At 41.0% G+C, this 23,015-nt stretch overlaps 1 protein-coding gene across 2 annotated transcripts; it reads right to left on the reverse strand.

Moving 5' to 3' along the window:
- Positions 1-631: 631 nt before the first annotated feature.
- ldlrap1b (low density lipoprotein receptor adaptor protein 1b) lies at positions 632-22,361 on the reverse strand. Of its 2 annotated transcripts, XM_072457637.1 has the most exons (10): positions 22,106-22,361; positions 12,432-12,574; positions 11,644-11,756; positions 10,367-10,481; positions 8,672-8,744; positions 5,431-5,526; positions 3,701-3,834; positions 3,335-3,369; positions 2,326-2,357; positions 632-1,993 (listed from the first exon to the last, which is right to left on the reverse strand). In XM_072457637.1, the coding sequence occupies exons 1-10, from the start codon at positions 22,188-22,190 to the stop codon at positions 1,947-1,949; spliced, it is 873 nt and encodes a 290-aa protein (XP_072313738.1). In that variant the 5' UTR covers positions 22,191-22,361; the 3' UTR covers positions 632-1,946. The 2 variants fall into 2 exon arrangements, with proteins under 2 accessions (XP_072313738.1, XP_072313737.1); XM_072457636.1 differs by lacking the exon at positions 2,326-2,357 and having other exon boundaries at positions 22,106-22,360.
- Between the last annotated feature and the right edge of the window lie 654 nt (positions 22,362-23,015).

Here is a 23,015-nt window from a genome sequence, read left to right on the forward strand (position 1 = left end):
ATGCATTTTCTTTCTTTCTGGAAAAGTGAGTAAACTGTATGAAATCTTATTCAAACTACTTATTAGCCTACATTCTCCCTTTAAGAAATCAACTCAGAAATAGAAGTAGAAATACAAAAAGTAGAGCTACCAACTTTTTAAAGCTACACTTTTCTTCTGTTATTCGGAGGATATAGTCAATGGTTTGTGCTTCCTAAACTTTGTACACTAGGCATATTTTTATCTTTTTACACTTTGACTCCAATCATATATATATATATATATATATATATATATACACACACACACACAATGCTTGGCCAGTATGCAGCGGCCTTGAACAAGAAACATAGGTAGTAACTTCAGGAAGGTTCCGCCCAATGGGCTGGTCTTACCACAGAATAGTACAAATATTGGAGTTCTCGACCAATATTTGTATATATATATATATATATATATATATATATATATATATATATATATATATACACATACATATATATATATATAAATATATATTTATGTATACCACCGATAGAGGGCAGTGAAGTGCTTTATATTCATACTCTTTAAATTTCTGATTTCATTATTGTATTTTACACTTTCTCTACGGTTTTAATTGAATAGACGCAGGGGAAAAAGACTCATCTCATTTCTACTAAAGTTTATGTAAATAAGGTTTAAATTAAATTCGTACATAAACAAACTGCAACATATATCCCTTGACCATGAACAAAGTGAATTAATTCAGCAACATGTAAATGAAATACACAGTGTTCAGACATAAACATAGGTTAACCACATTCTGTCCCTTTGGCTTATGGAAAATAGATAAACACAAACATACACTGAAATCTATAGTTTGGTAATGAGTAATAGGTTTGGTTTGCAGTTGAAAAACACAAAAGAAAACGTCTAAAAACAATTGGTATCAGTGACATCAATGCTTGTTAAGACTTAGATAAAACATGTGCTTTTATAAACCAATGGATGCAGAGTGCAGAAATAGAATTTGGATTAGAAAAAATAGGATTGTCATCTTTGTTTTCATGTACATAAGTCCCACAGTCTTTGACCCATAAAAACACACACATTTAAAGCTCACAATGCTTGGCCAGTACGCAGCGGCCTTGAACAAGAAACATAGGTAGTAACATTGTTTTTATTACAAGCACTGTGAATCAGACCATCCCTAAACTCGACAAGTTTCAGCAGCAGTTTTACCAAATGCAGTCCATTTTAGTCCTGTGTAACTATATAAAATACCCTCACTACAACAAGACAGAAACACAGACATACCACAAACATGAATATTAGGGCTGTAGGCGTTTAGTTGATTAAAAGTACAATGGTGTATAAAATATTTATCAGACTAAATATTTGATTGCGAATATTATGAACTATGTATGTGGACCACAGCTGAAACGAGAAGACAAAGAGTTATTAGACTGAATTGTGTAGTTTGCTCTCTTGTGAGCACATGTTGGATCAGGTCATAAGGATACTTGCACACCACGTTTTTTTTTAGTCAATTCATCGGTCCACAGGGCCAGTCTTTACTCGACTACAGCCCTAATGAATATGAAGCACAATAAAAGGAAGTGATACACTGAATGTAACAAACATGAAATAAACACAAGGATCATGAGTTTGTATTGCTTTGGCGAATTTTGTGAGAGCAGCCTCTTCATGTTTCCACCACTGGTTGTGTAACAGTAGAAAATATCAGAGTGTCATCAAGTGGTGCCCACTTAACGACCTGGCAGTAAGGCAAGGGGCTGAACCTTTACCAAGAGTCTTTTCTCTTTCCTCATCATCGTGTGTTTTCGGCTGTTATTTCAGTCCAATCCTCTCCTCATGAGGGCCTCACTGTAAAAGCCCAAAGTCTGTGTGTGCAGGGAAGTCTGGGTCCTCTTGGTCCCATTTGCCCGGGGACAAGCACTCTTCTGTGTTCAAGTCCTGAGGGTTCACCCCAATGTCCAGGACCTGGGGGTTAGTGCGAGACTCAGCGAGTCTGTGAAAAACAAAATTAAAATTAACCAGAAATATTGTAGTTAGTTTTAAATAAATAAAGCATAATACAACACTTGAAAAATACATGAATGGCTGGAATGTTTTTGTGATTTCAATCATCACACAAATCTACACTATATTATACGTCATGAGATGGCAAAGGTGCACTGAGCAGATGAAAGCAGCGACCACTGTATTAAAACATTGAACATGGAAATATATTAAAATAAAATCAGCTTTCTGTTATTACAAAGTGACTTTAAATCTTAGTGAAAAATGAAAATCCACAACAGATGAGCAGTGGTGGTGGTCACTACACTCAGATGATGTTACCTGAGTAGGACTCAAAGCTATCCAGACTGCGGCTGAGGGTGCAAAGGAAATGCCACAGGTCAGGGTAAATCAGTGTTCGCTCAAGTTCCTAATATGATTCCCTTTCATATAAAACTAAATCCTATTCTACAACATGATTCATTTAAAATGTCAAATTACGTTGTTGCCAGCAGATGGCAGTACATCAACATGTAGAAGAACAAGAAAAAATAATTTTCTTCATGCAAGATGACAGAAAATGTACAATAAATGTACTGTGATCAAGAGTAGTTTTGTATTAAGAAGGATAATCATATGCTTTACATGTGATTATCAACAGCAATTTGATCAAAGTTATCCCTTTGATACTGTGTGGCCAAGTAGCTTTTAGTTTTGAGGGTTAAGGGAATGCACCAAAAATGCACTAGGTTTGTAAGCAAACTGAATCGAATGTGCTTTGAAAATGCATGTGTCGTTTATCAAGAGATACACAACACATACTCACTTATCTCAGAGTGAGACAAATAACATTTGAATACCATTTTATAGTTTTATTTATCTATTTTTTAATTATTTTTTGTAAGATTATATACCATGTTGAAATATGTTTGTGAAATGTAAGTAAATAAAGTGCTAGGTAGTCTTGCCACAAAAGAAAGGCAGTATTTCTTGGCTTAAAGCTATGCGCTCTAAATGCGCTGCATTCTCCAAATGCAACACATTTTACAGTTATGGCACAGTCTATATCACTGCTGTGTCCCTGACCGCACAGGCGCAAGAGCCTGTATTAAATCAGTGTGCTGGTAAAGTGAGCCTACAAAAGCAGCATGACTCAGGCAGGGTGCCACCCACCAGGCCCAGTAAAAGAAGCCTCTGTGTTGAGTGTGGGACAGCAGCAAGCAGAGGCCAGGGAGCGGCTGTGTTTAGCACAAGAGCACAAAACCACAGGAGGCTGTTTCAGCACAACGCCCTGTGTCAGCGTGTACTTGGCACAGCTCTTTTAGGAAATACATCCAACTATTATCCTCACCTGGAGAAAGCTTCATCCAGCCCATCCTCCAGCTCCTGTTGAACAAAAGTGTGTGTGAGTAGTGAGTACCGGTACAAAAAAATGAAATGGTAAATCGAAGATATATTTTAAATTTAAACTTTAAATTTTAAATGATTCATATAAAAATGGCAGAAATAATCTATCTGATCTTTCTGCTCTATGCAAGTAAAGATAAGGTAACTTTGTTTGAGGAGTTAATCAGCAGCAAAGCAGAGCTCCAGGCCGTATAGAACCCACTGCGTTAAATACAACAGGTGCCGTACATCAGTCTGGTCAATTATTCAAAGCTTCCCTTTCTACAATAGGACATCATTAGTCTCCTAGTTTAATTAAGCTTCTCTTTACCCATACAGTATTGTTGTTCTCTGCAGAGTGATTATGCTCCATAAAGGGATCAGAGTCTGTCCGTTTTGTTCCTGAGTGGACCAGTGCCATGTTGGCCCCTTCTGCCAAATCCAGAAGTTTTCCCGTGGCTGCTTCTGTAACACAAAGTATACACATATAAGACTTTAACACATGCCAATATAGACAATGGTTGTGCACATTAGCAGCAGTTCTCCAGGGACTGAGTGCAATTATCAAGATAAACATTCCAAGCCCCTGCAGTGATCCCACTGACGGGACAACATCTGCAGGATCCACAGACAGAGGGGGAAAGCGTCCGATTGGTTTGTAATGACCCCAGCTGAAGATGAATGTGCAGCAATGTACTATATGACATTAATATATTGTCAAGGGGGCATTCATTACCACAATAGGTGTGTATATTCAGAGCAGACCATTTTTGAGTTAAGCAGAGGAGTGACCTTAACATCATTATGTGCCCAAAATTGCATAGAGATACTGCTTTACTGTAGTTTGATACAAAGTTCTGTTTTCATTTATCCTATATATTGTGTGATATAAAAAGATTTTCATAGTACGTCAGCTCTGCAACATGAAAGTAACAGGTTTACCCTGCCTAAAGAGCCTAGAGGCAAGGATAAACTCCAGAACAGTCTTTGCATTGGAGTCCAAGCAATGACAAAATGCTGTGTTTGCAGCACAGAAACATTAAACACTCAACAGACTCAAACACAGGAGATGTTGCAAGTTCATTAGGACACTCCCAGTGTCTCCATGTGCAGTCACAGCAGAGTATGGTGCCAGGGGAGAGCTGGAAATATCAGGTCTCGTCTCAAGAACACTGCTGACTCACCTCAGACGACGGCACAGCTCTTAAGAGTCCTTTAGACTCAGTGTCATGTAATCTGAGCTTCAAAGAGATGCACATGTTCATGGTCATGATAGTTTGCTTCATGAAACAAGTGTTCAGCCTCTAATTTAAATTGATTTATTGTGAAATGATGGCCACTGACTGACGACATAACATAGAAATGTATTTATTCCGGTCTCTGGGGAGGGATCATCCTTAAAAACCATATTGTCATAAAATCAAACACATAAAGGTCTTGCGTCACCAGCTTAAACGCAGTATCAGACAAGATTTAGGAAGATTGGGGCCTAAACACCAGAACACCAATCCAAACCCATATTTCTGTTTTGGACAGTTGTAGTTGAAAATTCTAGTATGCCATTCTGTTGCCATTCAAAAGGCATGTGTCTGCATTTACAAATGCTACAATGCAGCAGTAAAAAGGCTTACAGTACAGAATAATTGGTGTTCTGAACAAAAGACTTATCATATCATTTCATGCCACTCTGTCAACAATATACTGATCCTAAGGGTTTTCTACTTCAGTAAACAACAACAAGCTGGAGAAGTAGGCCTGACTTGCCTTGTAGGCCCTGGACTTAGAGAAGATACAATAAGCAATGAGGTCACATAACATATAAAGCCTAGTCACACTGTATACATTCTTGGAAATTACATGAATAACTTGCCATTACAAATAAAAAGATGGTAACGGCTACTCATCATTACAATTACTCAGAATAACCTAAATATGTCATTGTCTGTTCATTATTTTGGTCTAGACCCCTCGTAAAAGCAAAGAAATAAGCACAAAGCTGATATTGAATATAGGCCAACATTAACTGGACACTCCCTAAGGCTACTGATGTGACCACCTCACCTCCTCCCTTCAGGCTGGACAGGCTGGTCGAGCTCTCCGACTGAGAATGGCTGCCTCCTTCTCCATCTGAACCAGACTTGACACGCTTCTCTTTCTCTGTAACAAACAAAGATAACATTTAAAAACAGCACTGGAGTGAAGTTTGGTCGGACGTTGCTTTTAGGTGGTTTAATAAGTGATGTAGAAACTAAGCAGCAACACCAAATAGGAAATTAAAATTGAGGTAATTACTCAAGTCGTCTGTTCACTAAGACAGAGCAAGAGGAATGACAACGAATCACATTTTGAATTTAATTAGTTTAAGGTGGCTAGATGGACATAGTGTGGCTGGAGTGTCCATGTCCTTGGAAACAAACAACCCCAAAAACAGATGACTTAAACTTATGGGCATTGTCAGATTTCAACATATCAGTCAATGAAACTTTAACAATTTGCATCGTCTATCCATGAGTATTGGAATGATGAAACATTGGCAGTTACCAAAGCAAGTTTGAATGGTGTCAAATGTCATATTCTCCTGTTCTTGTATTTTGGTATATATATTCAGCCAAGTCTATCTGTATGTAATGACATATTCTTTGCATGCTTTTACATTATTATAGTTTATATTTTGTACTATTCTTATTCATTAATGCACGAATTAGTGAAGTAGTTTTTTAACCTAAGACCTATTCCTAAATACAATTCAAACAAACAAAACTGAGCAATTTTCTTCTGTAAACACACCTGCACCACAAGAGTTGAAATAAATGTCACCGTTGTATTACCAGCTTCAGTGAGGTTAAGTGCATTGGTAGTTTCAGATTGACCTTTCTTATCTTTAAAACATTAATTTCTCCTGAAGACAACTAAATGCACCTCATTTTCCCCTGAGCCCTGGTGCTGTTGTGTTGACAGAGTTACAAATATTTCCCTGGGGGCCGGCGTCTCCCCGTGGTCTTCCTTTGCAGCCTGCCGCGCTGCCAAACTCCTGCTTAACTCCAGTTAAAGATACAGCAGTTCAAAGCTGCCAATGCCTTTTACACAAAATCTGTTGTGGACTTCTTATGAATAGTAATAGGATCTACATCTTGCACAAGAATGCGGGTCAGGAATGTGTGGTTGGCTGTGGAGATCCACTGTGGGAGGTGGAAATGAATCTGGAAGATGCAGAGAGAAAAGTCTGAGCAGCAGAAGTACTGCAGCTTCTCTCCTCATTCCTCAAGGCCTGATATGTGCTGGCAACCATGTGTATATTTAAGTCAAACCAAAAACACAATATTCCCTTGGAGATAACAAGCCAATTGATTCAACATTTATTGATGGGATAAAGCTAACTGGAGGAACTGCTCTGTCTGAAGTTCTGTCTCTGCAAAACAATGTGACAAAAAGAAGTGACTTAGTTGGAACTATAGCAGGTGAGTTCAGGCTGTGCTTCCTAGCACAGTGGCATTATGTCACCATGGTAATGATGCAACTACCAGTATCCTCCATAGACATACACAGTAACACTACCCCTTCCAGCATGAGGTCACTGCAAAGTATCAATACAGTCCACTATATAGATGGTTGGTTATTGTGACAGTAAATGAACAATAAAGCTGCACATAAACATTTGTTTTGGTATTCTATAAGTCAGACAGACGTTCATGCATCACCCAAAAATCATGATTATTGTATTAAACACTTAAACACTAAAGTAAACACATATATTTTACACATTTTAACAGAGAAACACTCATTAAGATTTAACTCCAAAAAAATAAAATGAAAACTGCTTCGTAATAAATTAAAAAAAATCAGATATGACAAGCTGAGGATAAAAAAAATGGTGGAGGAATGTTTGTGCAGAGACTAAATTAATGTGCATTCAAGGAGACAAAATCAATGGCATCGACAGTGAGGCTCAATCGCAGTGTGACAGGCGGCACAATTCATATTCTCCATCTCCAGCTCCCGTTATGCTCCGCCTTTCCGTGTGTCTGTGTACCCTCTCAACAGCACCATCCCCCAAACCCCATCTCATCTGTGCACCCTTCAATAAAACTGGAGAGAGCTGAGGTTGGGGGTGAGGAACGAGGGAGGGGGGGAGAGGAAAGGTGCCAGGTGCAAAACAAAAACAAAAGAATAATGATTGCATCCAGTCGCCAATGACACAGAAGCAGCCAAGGTTTGTCGATGTGGACCCGTGTGGAGGAACTCCCCTTTCATGTGCCCCGCTATACTGATCAAGCATGCATTAAATTACAAGCATGTTCTGCTTAGGCTAATAAAAAGGATGAGACACTGCTCACAAAGCTGCATTTTGCTCTTACTCTTAAAAGGAGACATATTATGCTTATTTTCAAGTAATTGGTATTAAACTATGACATAAGTGGATCATCATTGTACGTTGTGTTCATTATAAAATCACAATATGTATCTAAAAACGGTTTAGTAATAGAAATAGGTCCAAACTGCAGAACTGATAAGCCCTGGGCCTCTTCATAGTTGCATTTCACCGTAACAATGTGTGAGTGGCAATCAGCGGACATCGTAGAACCTGACATGTACAATTTGGAGTCTTAAGTTTTCAAATAATCACAACTAAGTACAGAGATGCGGCCGGGAGCGTTACGGGACAATATAGGATTATACAAACATACGGAAATCAATCAAAATATAACTTTGAGTAAACTAATGATAAGGAAACACCATTGTTACAAGGTTAAATGCTCATTAAAGTTGATTTTGCGTAATATGTATATGTCAATAAAGTGTCTCACAATACTCATGCCATGTCAAACAAATGGGGAGAAATCCTAGCATCAAGGCACCAGAATCCTGCTCTCAATATACAGCGACTATAAAGAAAAGGTTTAGATTTACTGTGAGGCGCCCACCCCGGCCCCAGGCTAACCTTAACCCCTCCCTACAGCGCCTCAGTCGATACTTACACCAGTCTTTAACCATGACGGAGCCTCCTGTAATCACCAGGCCACACTCTTTGGACTCTTGATTTATGCACCACATGGGAATACGGTCAGTTCAATGGGTGGATGTTATGTTTCTTAGATTTCGCATGAGAATGGAAGCCAAGGTGGGAAGAAAATCAACACAAAGCGACATTTTCTTGTCGTCCTAGAAAAGCTATAAAGAAACCGTCTTGTCTTTTGACTCCAAACACAATGTCTGAAAAAGTACAGTAGGTCGAGAACATAGTGGGGGAGCCTTTCTGCTCATCCGTCACAGTGCTGTGGTAGTGAGGGGCGACCATGCGTACCTTCTTTGGCAGCCTGCCAGAATTCAAATGCCACTCTGAACGCCTGGGCCACAGTCAGGGTCACCGCCTGGGCCTGTGGGAGAGGACAGACAACTGTGAGTCAAGTGCTATAAAGGAATAACACATTATCTGCAGGAGAGGAAGTCCACCCAGCACAGAGAAGAAAACAGGAAGTGAAACCACCAAACAGAAGGAGACTAAACCGATGTTTTCCTCTTCTTCCTCTCTATGACTAAACCGATAGAGAGGAAGAAGAGGAACCTACGGCTTTAAGACAAGTTGTTTACGTATTTGGGAGGATAAATAGGACGACGGGTCAGAACTAAACTAGTGTCTGGAAGGAAGTGAAGGGAGCGGCCGTCTCAGTGAGCAGACCTTAGGGGATGAAGGGAATGCCACTGTGTAGTGAGCGACACCTCCTCCACCTCCACTCGGTGCCTGATATGTGTCCTGATGCATAGCTATTCCTTAAAACTGGTGTTGAACGTTTATTAAAATTAGGTTTTGATTATGTAGAATAAGAAATTGCATGTTCACAATGCTCTTAAGCCACACTACAGGCAAAAGTAATTGTTCTGAATACACAATTGTCCAATCTGCTCCTTACATTTATGCAAGTATTAAACTACAGAGGTTTCAAACTCTTTAAATTTAAGGTTTCTTCCTATTTCACCTCCAATGTCTCGCCTTACGATCAGATTACAATTGTCCTATGACTAAGTCTCCTGTTCAGCTCAGCAGATTCGCCTTAATGTTGCATTAAGTAAATTAATAAGTGTATAATTCTGCCATTTATAATTAATTTATATTGCTAAAAGTGTCACAAAGCAAATTTCTGTATCGATACCAATCGTAATGCCAAGAAATCTTCATAATATATTGCAGTATTTATATTTTAAATATAGCTCTATATTATAATGTTGAAAAAGTTTGTTTATTTTACTGCATTGTATAAGTTCAATCACATTTGTATGCATCTTATTATCTATTTAGTATCTGAAACGCATGATTAGCGTGTATAGTTACAATCATTTATTTATTTTAGTTGCCTGAACCTGTCGAAGTTTAGTCTATACAGACTGCGGGAGGCGAGGATCGTTCTCAAGTTCTTTATTTGATGAAAACATGGAAAAACAGGCAAAACAGTAGCATGTTGTTCGTCTTGCAGCTGAGATTCAACTCTTCACAAGATTTAGCTGTGTTTTATATTGCTGTTGCTTGGGTCTGATAAAAATGGCTTTAAGATTGTTTAGACTAGTCCACAGATAATCAGAAAATACACAGAATAGTTAAAATACACTGAATAGTTCATTGTGACCCATATGCAGCAAGATCGTCTTGACTCATGATAAATAGGACACAGACATGACAATAATTTGATCAATATCCACAAACCCAGCAGAGAAAATGCAATGTCATGTTTTCTTTTCTTTTTAAAGATTTTCTGGCCTGATGAGTTTAATGGACAGGACTGCTGTAGTGTGAAATGGGGAGAGAGAGGGTAGAGACATTAGGCAAACTGAACCTGCTAAACGAAGGTCGCAACAACCACGTAGGTGTAAGCCTTAAAACACTGCACCATCACCAAACTAATGCTTTCTCTTCTACTTTTTTCTTCGCTTACCATACCCGAGGGCAAGATTAGTAATTAGATGGATTCGGGTTAGTTTGAAAGTCACGTAACTACAAACTCACCATTTTTTTCTTGGTGCATAGGAAAGCGTGGCACTCTAGCGTCTCATTGTGTTGGCTCTGGACGATGTAGGCAAACACTTTGTCATGCATCTTATCTGCTGTGCAATAGGATATTCTGTGGAGGATGTGGATAAAAAAAACATTTAAAGTCACACATTCATGAAGTCATCTCTCACCAACAGAATTGTGTAACAGCCTTAAGCCGTTAAGCTTTCAATCTCAGTTTAATCGCTCAGTCGACGATTTCCCCAAAAGGTTACGGTTGGAAAAAACAAACAAATCCCAAGCTCTCCTCCTACGCCAGCCGAGTGGGCAGGTACAGAGTGTGTGACAATATTGTGATCCTGGGCTGAACGCGTGTGTCAGACGTCAGAGTGCTTTTACCAACACAGACGAGTGACTACCCCCCCTCTTCCGCCTCATCTCGCTCTTTAACAGCCCGACACACAGAGCTCTAAATTACAGCTGTTAGACTGTCCCGACCTCCTGATTGCACCCGCCAAACACTCGCACGGATCGGGGTGAGGTCTGTTGCGGCTCCAGACAGTGCTGACCTGTTGCGATTACATGTGTGGGAGCCGTTTGTCTTGATGGCGAGTCTCAGGCGCAGACGGAGACTTAAATCATATCCTTGCGCAGTTGAGGAGGGACACCAAAAAATGATGGAAGAAGTCGTAATGAGCATCAACCATCGATAACCTCTTTCAAGCTCTGTACACAACTGTAATTCATGTGCAAAGCCATAAATACTGTGAATAATTGGAGCCGTGTATTCAAGAAGCTCATTAAAAAGGACAATAAAACGAAGCTGTACGACAACAAGCTGTTTCATTTCTATTATAAGAACCTGACATCGCAGATGTCACGGCCTTTCAGCGTTGCAAAAGCAGACGCAATTATTTTCGATCATTAACATTTTTCAACTCAAGCTCTAATGTTTGTTTAAGTTGCTGTTAAAATGGCGAATATTCTTGAAGCTTGAAATTGCTCTAATTCGGAGGTTAAACTATGGCCATTACCATGAGTATTTCTCATTTCTTGTTCTGCCTCGTCTTAAATGGCACGATTTGAACAAATTGGCATAATCTCATCTTCCCTTGACAGAGCAGATCGTTAAATGTCTAATTTAGTCAGTGTCATTGAACCTCGTCTGAAGAATATTGGGCTTTCAGTGACGCAGCTGTATATCACACTTACTGAGATAATCAAGGAGTCAATGTTGTGTCGTGGCCTTAAAGAACCTCCCCACACTCTCAATTAATAATTCAAATGAGAACCTGTAAATGGAGATGTTTTCAATTAGCTGGCTGGAAGCACTGTCATAAAGGATGATTCCACGAGGCGAGACCGTCAACATCACCTTCTGGAGTTTCTTCCCACTGGCTTTAGCCTACGAGAAAGAGAAATGGATCTCATCAATCTACAGTATGCCTTTTATGAATTCTTTGTAAAACCACCACAATATAGTAAAAATAATTATTTAGTTTGCAATAATAATGAGCAATACTGGTGATTTTTATCTGATCTGATACCAGGTAATATAATGGCAAGTACAGATGTACAATGTACAGAAAATTAAAAGAGAGTGAAACATTTATATTGAAAACTGCATTTCAAATAACTTAAAATATAGATACTTTTCAATACTTCTGTCAGTATTGATATATTCATATTTGGTATTGATCTGCCCATCACTAGTTTGTAGAAGACATTCATACTGTCATTTTGATGCAATGGCAGGGAATATTTTTAACAAAGCAAAAGAAAAACTTATTCTGATTATGCCATTTAATTAATTTCTTGTTCAGGCTCCAGTCTGACCTCTGCCTGGAGAGACCCACGAGCAGGCAATAGATTATGCCCAATCAGAGCCTCTGTCAGTCAGGCAGACAGCACTGACACCGTCCTCTGGGACTTCATTATGCACCTCGCTCCCAGGTTCAGAAACAAAAACATTTCTGCTTCTTATCACAGCTTCAAAGACCATACACTGACCAACTTCTCAAAATACGAAAATGTCTAAACAAGGACTTTGTATTTGTTGCTTTGCGCCTCATCCTCTCACCGTGGCCACTATTCTCTTGACGGCGGCCGCAGACAGCTCCTCTCCTTTGGGCTGCTCCACCATGGTGACCCCCAGGTACTTGAGCTGGAACACCATGCCCTCCAGCAGCGTCTCCCTGGTGTCGGTCCAGTTCTCCGGCAGCTCTGAGGACGACAAACAGTGAGAGGAAGCCAGTTAGGAAGGTGTGCTGTCAACCCCGTGTCACTGAATCCTGCTTTACATTGCAGCAGTCAAACTGGTGTAATGAGCCAACCCCGAATGTCAGGGAGGGCACGGAGTGCACAACAGGGACACATGGGTGGAATGATGGAAACTGGAAAGAATATTTCTACAGCAAATCATAACTGTCATTCAAATGAGAAAAAAGTTTGAGACCGTTGAATAAAAAGGCCTCTAATCACAGCTAATCACAGAACATGACTTGAGATCATTAACAATCACATTCCATACAAATGTATACGGAGCAGTCTTGCCGGAACATAATTTCAATTAAGATGAAGTACCACTGAAATAATAAATACAGTAACCACGCAAACATCAACTAACCATAGTTTAAAACTGTCAGACAAGACAGAAAGTCATCCATTATAATAACATTTCTAACTGTAAATGAAAAGCCATTAATCTCGCACTAGTATTATTCAAATAACTTTGTGTATTTTTAAAATAGTAGAAAATTGCTGTGAAATTGTGGCTACATTGAGTTGATGAACCAATAAAGTAAAAGTAGTAAAATAAAAGAACAATGTCCAATTGTAGCTTTGACAAAACAAACATGAAACAAACAAGCTCAGGAGTTATTATTAAGAAAAGGCAGAAAAAAACTTAGAAGTTGAACAAGTGGACAGAAGCGTTTATGCTGGCAATAAAAATACATGTTGTTTTTAAAGCTCATAAAAGGGTTTTATGATGTAGCCACACTGCTGTGTGATGATGAGATGCAGGAGATAGATCCATTTGTCTTCTTTAGAGGCTTATCAGCAAACACTGTCCTCCCTGTCCCCTTCCTGCCTGTGCACTCCTCACAGCTCCTTTAGAATAGACAAATCTACATGTAGTTATTAGCTAAACACATTAATCCTCCTCAGTCAGAAGGGACATTCAAAATATGACTTAAAAAGGTTGTGATGCAAGTGTGATATACAATTAGGTTTTGTTTTTGGAGTCCCAGCTGATAAACATGAACACAATAATGTCTAACAAAAGAAAACATTGAGGATTTTTTATTACCACAGACAAATATCCCTTCACTAGACCTGGGCAATACAGTAATCCAAAGTATACAAATTCGTTTTGTACTCTGAGCAGCACTTTGGAGATTTTGTGTTAGTAAAATGTGCTATACACTAAAGCTGGATTGGATAATCTTAGTTTACAATCCACTCTCATATGGAATTTATTAAACCAGTTTGAGACTGTGACCAGTAACTCTTCCCTCTCCCACCAAACACAGCACTGTTTGTGGAAGCTGGGGCTTTTAACGCACCAAAAATAGCCCTAACCAACTTGCACTTAAGTAAAGGGCGAGTCCAGCAGTGGTTGCCGTGCTGAGGGTCAAGGTCTTTGAGCTCCTAAATGCAGGGGCCACTCCTCCCCTATGGTCCCACATTCACATTAGAGTGTAAGTAGTACCTTTGCTGTAATGGCATCTCTGGGGAGGGATCTCTGTGCTCTTCATGACATAAAGTGAGTTACCAAGAGGTCCAAGTGCTCAGTTAAAGTCCTTAATGAGGTGTAGCCACTAAGACTAATGATGAGGATAATGCAGGCCAGACCTTTAACCGCACTCATTGTAATCATACATTTAGATTTTATTATAATTTTGAGCTTGTATGTATAACTATTATCAGCAAAACAAACATACAAGCAGATGAATTATTCATGCTTCTGTGGTTCAACTTGAAATCCTCTCACAAACCTCTGGATGACTAAAGCTTCCATTGTGTCTGCAGAGCTCCATCATCTTCAGCCTTGAGCTACAAGAACGTTTCTAAAGTGCTTGTGGAGAACCAGCAACACATCAAATGCAAATAATACATTTTCTTCAAGAGGGATTCATAAACTTACTGCCGGCAATGCGAACACAGCTCCTGCTCCGGTCATACAGGGACCGGACAGCCCTGAGCAAAGGGCCCCGGACCCCGTACTCCCGGAGCACCCCCCAAAGGACACCCCGAGGGACACGGTCGAAAGCCTTCTCCAGATCCACAAAGCACAGGTGGACTGGTTGGGCAAACTCCCATGAGCCCTCGAGCACCCGATGGAGGGTATAGAGCTGGTCCAGTGTTCCACGACCGGGACGAAAACCACTCTGCTCCTCCTGAATCCGAAGTTCGACTATCGGTCGGATTCTCCTCTCCAGTACCTTGGAATAGACCTTACCCGGGAGGCTGAGGAGTGTGATCCCTCTGTAGTTGGAACACATCCTCCGGTCCCCCTTCTTGAACAGAGGGACCACCACCCCGGTCTGCCAGTCCAGAGGCACGGTCCCCGAACGCCACGCGATGTTGCAGAGACGTGTCACCTTTTGCAGCCGAGTGTGAAGCGGCTGGGATGAGAATCAGCACCTCCAAATCCGAGGCCATGGTTCTCGACCAGAAAAAGGTGGCTTGCCCTCTCCAGGTGGGTGGGGTGTCCTTGCCCCAAGTGGAGGAGTTCAAGTATCTCAGGGTCTTGTTCACGAGTGAGGATGGAGCGTGAGATTGACAGGCGGATCGGTGCAGCGTCTGCAGTGATGCAGTCGCTGCATCGGACCGTTGTGGTAAAGAGGGAGCTGAGCCGAAAGGCAAAGCTCTCTATTTACCGGTCGGTCTACGTTCCTACCCTCACCTATGATCATGAGCTTTGGGTAGTGACCGAAAGAACAAGATCGCGGATACAAGCGGTCGAAATGAGTTTCCTCCGCCGTGTGGCTGGGCGCTCCCTTAGAGATAAGGTGAGGAGCTCGGCCACACGGGGGGAGCTCGGAGTAGAGCCGCTGCTCCTCCACGTCGAGAGGAGCCAGCTGAGGTGGCTCGGGCATCTGTTCCGGATGCCTCCTGGGCGCCTCCCTCGGGAGGTGTTTCAGGCATGTCCCACCGGGAAGAGGCCCCGGGGAAGACTCAGGACACGCTGGAGAGACTATGTTTCTCAGCTGGCCTGGGAACGCCTCGGGATTCCCCCGGAGGAGTAAGAGGAAGTGTCTGGGGAGAAGGACGTCTGGGAGTCCCTGCTCAGACTGCTGCCCCCGCGACCCAGCCCCGGATAAAGCGGCAGAAGATGGATGGATGGATGGAGGGATTCATAAAAGTACAATTTCACCTTAACTGTAGGAAAGCTGGATGCTATATCAGATTAGATGGTATGAACATAGCAATTGGTTTTGCACTGGAGTTTTCCCCACCAGAACTAACACCCAAGCCACTGCCAGTAGGATGGCATTTCATTTGTTTGAAAAATGCTTCTCAGCATTCTGGCTGCGTGGCACAAAGCAGCAGAATTACGGGCACCACAACTAAAAAAAAAAAAAAAAAAAAAATGAATTTCTGCTTTTGTTTCACTCAAATGAACTTTGTATGGCAAAATGGAAAAGTAGTATAGTGCTCTGCTGTGCAAAGCTTAGGTAGCTGGTTTGTGAACAGCAGTTGGAGATTTAGGACACCATAAACGTGCTTCACTATTACTGGTATTCATTTCCTGAACACAATGACTCAGAAACAGCTTAATAAAGAAGAAAATGGTAATCGGTAATAAACCGTGTGTTATCCCAAAGCCTCAATGAGAAACTGTTGAATTTTCTTTTTTTGTCATTACTCACCTCACATGACTCTTGTGCATTTTTAAACTCACTGCTAAAATTAAGAATCCTGTGATTGCGGCTAAACTGTCACTAAACAGATTGTAACTAAACTGTTGTTAACCTTTATGGTTAATAGCTCTGTAATTACTGGAGCTATCCACATGAAGGTAAACTGGTTCAATGTCTTGTCTGTCAGCAAAGATAAACAAACGGAAAACGGCCATTATTCAACACCAAGTTTGTGAATGATAAGGTAGTAAATGGTGTAATCCTATGAGACTGGTAGTAAATGTTAGTAAGCAGTCTTTCCATATAAGAATTGACCTTGAATCATCCTCAATATCAGAGACCAGCGGTGCATCCCTCTGTGAAGGAGCCGAGCGTTTCCCACCCGAGACCACTCCTACACTTCTACTAATTACTAGTTCTACTTCTTTCTGCTGTAATTTTCAGTTGGGCAATAACCATTTTAGTCACAGTCACAACAGAAATAAAACTGGTGAAATGGACACCAATAAAAAAACTGCGTAAAAACTCCAGTTACTGTACCCGAGGTGACAATAATTCCTGTTCACACTGGCCACATTTGCATTCCCACGACCAACCCCCATCCAGGCAGCAGATCTGTGCAGCGCAGGGGCTCATCAGAGGAACTTCAAAGGCTCGCTGTGGACACTGCAATACACAACTGAGGGGCACTGCCAATAAAAATACAGCACTATAGAGAACCCAGGACTATGGTGTGGGATTTAGTATTCAAACACTGGAGGAATAGTGTTCTGATCATAAAAAGAGCACCTGGTAACATTTCTGGTGAGGGGATAAGCCTCCTGTTTGTCTCCATGGGAGATAGATTTAGTTTAATGCCATACTGTTGAACATTTCAGGCAAAGCGATAATATTCTCATGGAGCAGGTGGCAAACCCTCCACCGGAGAAGTTGTATTGCACCTTTAAGTCGTGCACTAACTTCAGCATTAGGGCTCTTGATGAACAAAAGGGAGACATTCAACTGGCTCCAAAAAGATTGAAGGGTTTAAAAATAAGCATGCGTCACACCCAACATCTGTTAACCCAGGTTTACCTTCCAAAATCTACACGCGGCATTTCTCGACCCTCCCTTTCCAAAATTTAAACCAAGTAGTAAACTAAACATGATATGGAAACTTCAAAAGAAACTATAATATCCAGAGATTTTGTTTATCAGTCATCGACCTTTAATCTCCGGTGTAGGCGATATTTTGCTTGGGACGACCAATTGTTTAAAGTAAAGACATAAAGCTTTATTTTAACACTTAAGTGCGAAGAAGGAACAGAACAAAATGTGATTACATTGCTTTTAAAAACTGTTGCAAATGTCTCTAAATGATTTGTATTGATATCATTTTCTGTTAATATACTTTTATTGTGCAAGAACGGTGCACTGTACACACAGTAACAGATTTTGAACTTTGTAGTCATTTCAAATCACATATTTTGGGGAAAAATGATCAAAACTGGCCTTATATAGACTCAAAAATAGTAGAGCTCATGGGCTGCTCTGGAAATCAGAACTGGACAGGATAAAACTCATTGATCTAGTAATATCTCAATCTCGTATAATGTTATAAAGGCACATTGTGACCATGGATCATCTGTAGTACAAGGGTAGGGACTAAAGACTCAATGTCCAAACAACTAAGTTACCAATCAATCAAGTATCTACATTGACAAAGCAGTGTAGTCAATGTTTCTCTCCTCTGCTGACGACATGTTTCAACAGCTCACACGCAAAAGGCTTGGCAGAAAGAGCGAGGAAAACGTTGCCAGCTTCTTTCACCTGAAGGGGAGAGGCTGAGTCAGTTTAATACGCAGGGGGACATCAAAGTGTACGCTCCAGTGTTTGACAGCAAAGATAAGCAACATGCTTCACAGGAAGAAAAATACTTCCCTAAACAAGAACGACTGAAAATGTGTCACTAAAATTACAGAAATGTGGATCTACTCTAAAACAAAAATAATTATTCAAGGCTTTAGTGTTTTGGCCATCACCTCCATAATACCTCAAAGCCAAGCCAAACTGCAGTTGCTGGAGCCGATAGGAATTTACAAAAAAGCCCCTTCTTTCCCTGTAGTTATTCGAGTCTGTATGATCCATCACTACACAATTTTACTGAAGCTAAAGCTACACATGCCCTATTCCGTTTGATCCAAGAGATGGGGTCAGAGAATTTTTAATCAAAGGGATTTTTCAATGGTTTGGTGGTGTACCATTACAGAAAAAGCAGAAAGAACTGGGAGCATTTGGGCAACACAAGCAACAAGAAAAATGCAATTTTAATATGGGAGAAGGTGAACTGGGTCTGCAGTCTTTCCAGCAGCAACAGAAAAGAGAGCCTTAAACTTGGATTATACTTCCCGCATGTAAATTCCGCACAGAAATGAGACGTGCGTAGGGCAGCAGAGAAGACTTTGGCAGTATTTTTAGCCTGTGCAGGGTTCATGCGGTGTCGACAGTAGAAATCTGAGCTAGCTCCTATGAAATCTCATTCATTTCCGCGTGGAACCGTCCGCATAGTTTTTTCCCTGATGCCGACGCGGAAATTCAGGTCCGCGCGGACTGGCCTGAAATAAATACTGCCAACGTCTTCCGCTCACTGAAGTATAATCCAAGCTTTTCTCGAACTGTAAGCACAAAAATAAAAGTGTTTTTAAGAGAAAGACTTAATGCAAAAGCACGCAGACAGTCAAACTCCATAGAAAGGCTATTTCTGGCATAGGTGTTAATGTGTTAATGACAAACCCAAACTAAAATAAAGTAAAATAAAGAGCTTTATATTCAGGAGTCAAGACTTGTTTCGTTTATAGTAGAGATATATGGACCCCCCCTGCACTGGGCCCTTGTATTTGGTCTGGTCCCGTGGAGCAGGTCTGAGGCTCACAAACAAAGGCTGTAAAGGTCGACAGTGAGAGCCCCACATTGCACTGCCTCAGCCGCAGCCACTGCAGCCACACTTGGTCTTTGTGAGCTGTAAGCGCACTCCGTGTGGCCCAGTGTCAGCAACAGCAAACAAAAACACGCGTCATGATGAGACAGGAGTACAAGGATGGGGCACAGAAAAGCACTCACATTTTCTAATGAAAGAGTTTGATTTCTGCTAAAAAATATTGTGTTCCTCTGGGATATGTCTGCCCCAGAGAAAGTAAAAGAATATAACATACAAACCAGAAAAATACTAATCCGTTCCAATCGTGGGGCAAGATCAATCACCTCCACACACAGGTAATCAAAACAGCTTGATGTGTGTAAGTGAATAGTGGTTTACTATAGTGGTATAACATGAAGATTCAGTCAGTTGAAGTTTAGTACCTGTTAAAGTGAGCCACATTATGACAAATTAGAACAAAAAGACAATCTCAACAATCACTTCATTCTTTCAGAGACAAAGAGTCTTTCTCAAAGAAAAGTGTGCCAAGCCAAAGACACGAGGGATGTTGCTGCCTTGAACAAGGACTGTCCACATGCGAGAGGGAGGTTGTTTGAAGTTGTTTGTCAATTAGCTTTGGTTCATTTTGATGTACTGTCAAAACTTAAATGCCACAGAACTTGAGCTGAGATTGAGTATGGGTTGAATTCACACACAAAAAACAGAAAGTGAGTTGTTATAGAAAAAGCAAAATGGGTCCAGGAGGATTACAGCCAATGCACAAGGCCACAATGTGCTGGCAGCACAAACAGCTCTGAAACTGATCTCAGAGCCCTCGCAGGAGCAGGCTGGCTTCAGTTGGGGGGTCCCGTTAGTCCATGGCGCATAGATGACATGTTGGGACAATATGCTACAAAAAGTTATGTCTGTTATGTAGGAACAGTAAATTAACAGTTTTAATGTGATTATTAATATAGGTATTATGTATGGATTAATGTAGCAAAACATTCAACTGATAACGGTCAACTACAGAGCTGCTGAACAGTTACAGTATTGTTCGGCTTAAATGTCCTCAAGTGGCCTGTGGCATATTTTTTCAATGTATTAACTCAAATTAAACACAAAATGACTCAAGTTCTCATTACATGTCTGGCATAACATTGCTGTACTGTGTACTATATGTATCTGAACAGCCAGTAGTTAAGCATTAAACTATGTTCAAACACAGAGAACATTATGTAGACAAGGGTACATTAATTATTTCTAAACAGCAGGGTGAACTTCGAGACTCCACACTTCCTGACCATTTCCCTACAGGCCTTAAACTGGTATAATGTTACAAACAGTGGGAACCAAAATTGTTCCAAGAGGACCAACCAGTGAATCTGATGCCTCTTGTGTACTTTGACAGAGGGAAGGCATTGTCAGCACTCTTCTGTGTCAGCTGAGAACAGATAAATTGCTTTGCTAGATTAAAAGGATTATTTAAGAGAAACAATGACATGGCATGAGTGTGCAGCCCAGTGCACGTGACACAAGTAGATTACAGAAATACAAGGCTTAAGCAGACTATAAATCAGAAGGGGCTTTACAACTCTGTAAAAAAAAAATCCAGCAGGAACCAATCTCCATTAAAGCTCAGGGACTGCTATGACTTTGTACCGAGGACACACGGGAACCATGGGCTCCTCTGTGGGGTGAGCAGGCATAGAATATCTTCTGAGGTTAGCCAGAATCTAAGATGAAACTTAAGACTCTTTGTGTTGCAGCTCAATTAGTGAGAAGGGCAGTGAGCACACATTTCACCACCGGAGACTGCTTGAGCTGTACAGGAAATTACATGACTTACATTCTTGGCTGTACAGGGGTAAAAGTGTGCAATAGCTTGTCAAACATACATTTTGTTTCTGTCACACCAAGACAATAGGGCATAGTTTCAGTTTAGCAACATGTTTCATGCAAGTCCTCATGGGGAGAGGAATGTGGTTAGACATAGACACTGTGACAAGCCCACAGAGGCAAACACTGGCAAAAATCTAAATTAATGAAGACGGTTCAAACTAATGTCATTGTTTGTTGAACATCTCTGCCCACAAATGATGAACATACAACGTAAACTGAGTCCTAGGTTTCTAAAAATACCCATTGATTTGTAGGTTGCACTCATGACTATTGCCAAGTCAGTAGTGGAAACTGGAAAGCATCAATCCACCATTACAGCTGTGTGTGCACTGAGAGACTGGACAAAACGTGTTCATCAGACTGTGTGACACGTGTGACATCTCTGAGCCTGTAAAGCACATGATCTGTGTTCAGACGTGACAATATGAGCACAACAACAACAATAATAACCCCGCATGGATCATGACAGATCAAACACACAAACTAGAAGAACACTTTCCCCCCCAAGAAAAAACATCCTTAGCCGACTCGAAAATGAAATCGTTTTACTGAGTATTGCCTAGCAACAGTGTGTTGCTAAGGTAGCCCTCCCAGCAGCACTGGATCCTCTGGTCTGGATCCCCTTCACCTTCTTTCCCTTCACATTGACCACGACAGTGACAACCCGCGCGTACGTCCGTGTGGCGCGTGTCTCTCGTGTAAATATCACACTTGTCCGCGCGGAGTGACGTGGCACACTCAAAGTTTAGTTCTCGTGTTTTGTTGCGGAGAAGAACCGTGTCAAGCAGCAGCAGGCGTGAGATCACCCGCTGCTCAACAAGAGTCCCATTGCGCGACAACACTCAGATGCCCAACCGTGCTAGCTAGAAGTTTGCGGTTAAAATATTGACAGTACAATGTAAACATAAGCTTCCTTCATGGGCGCAGGTTAATAAGTAACTTAACGTTAAGCTAATTAGTCATGTCAAGCTAAACTGTCCTAGCTGCCTGACATGGCTAGGCGTGTTTAACGTTAGCAGAATTAGCATCGCTCGAATTACTCGAGTACTTCCATGTCAGCAGCAAATGTCAGAATAAACAAATACTTACTTTTATGTCTTCCAGAAGCCCATGACTGTTTAGCAATACTAGGACTTCGTATTATTGCCCTCCCGGCAGATTTCAAAGCGTCCATATCCAAAAAGTCTGGCGAAAAACCCGACAACTGCGCATAAGACACGGCGGAAACAGTTCACCGTGTGTTTAACAATCCAGTGTACTCTTGAAACTTTCTTCTGCGCCCTTTGCGAGGATAGTTTTCAATCGACAGCAGATCATCCTGTTCGTCCCTCTGGGCGGTGTTATGTATGTAAATGTGACTCCGGCGGAAGAACACGTCTAACAGCGGCGCGCTCATCAGCCTGTAACCCACCGTTACTGTAGTAACTGGCACCAATATATCAGGTTGTAACACTACAATCTATGTTACGCCTCATGTTTAATTCAATTATTCATATTTTTGCTAATAAAATTGAGTGGACACTGACCAAGAAGTCAAGTTGATTGTATCCTTACTGGGATTTGTTATTATGGAGGCAGCTTGATAACACTTGGCGGCTGAATTGACCCTGACCATGAGGCATGGCGTGTCTGATGGGGACAACCATGGATGGGGCACACTGCTGTATCAAGGGGCCACATAGCAGTTGGATGCGGCAAATATGGTATAACCACCTTATATAATGTTGAGTTGGCAAATACAATCCTAGGCCTAATGGCACTAATAGTCTAAAACCACATGCAATTTCCAGTTTTTATAATTTCTTGTATAATTATATGGTTCGTTGCGCATTCATTTTATTCTAATAGAGCCATAATTAATATACATTTGATTTTATTGCCCAGTTGAGGGTTAGTCATTATCGTTTCACTATATTGAACACTGCCCCCTAGTGGAAATGTTAGTTATGTACAATCCACAGGAAATGCACAAATCTGAGACACATAAATTGAATAAATA

The sequence above is a fragment of the Eucyclogobius newberryi genome, unplaced genomic scaffold (assembly GCF_026437365.1).
Source record: "Eucyclogobius newberryi isolate DKJ021-1_F unplaced genomic scaffold, fEucNew1.0.hap1 SCAF_21, whole genome shotgun sequence".
Classification (NCBI taxonomy): Eukaryota; Metazoa; Chordata; class Actinopteri; order Gobiiformes; family Gobiidae; genus Eucyclogobius; species Eucyclogobius newberryi.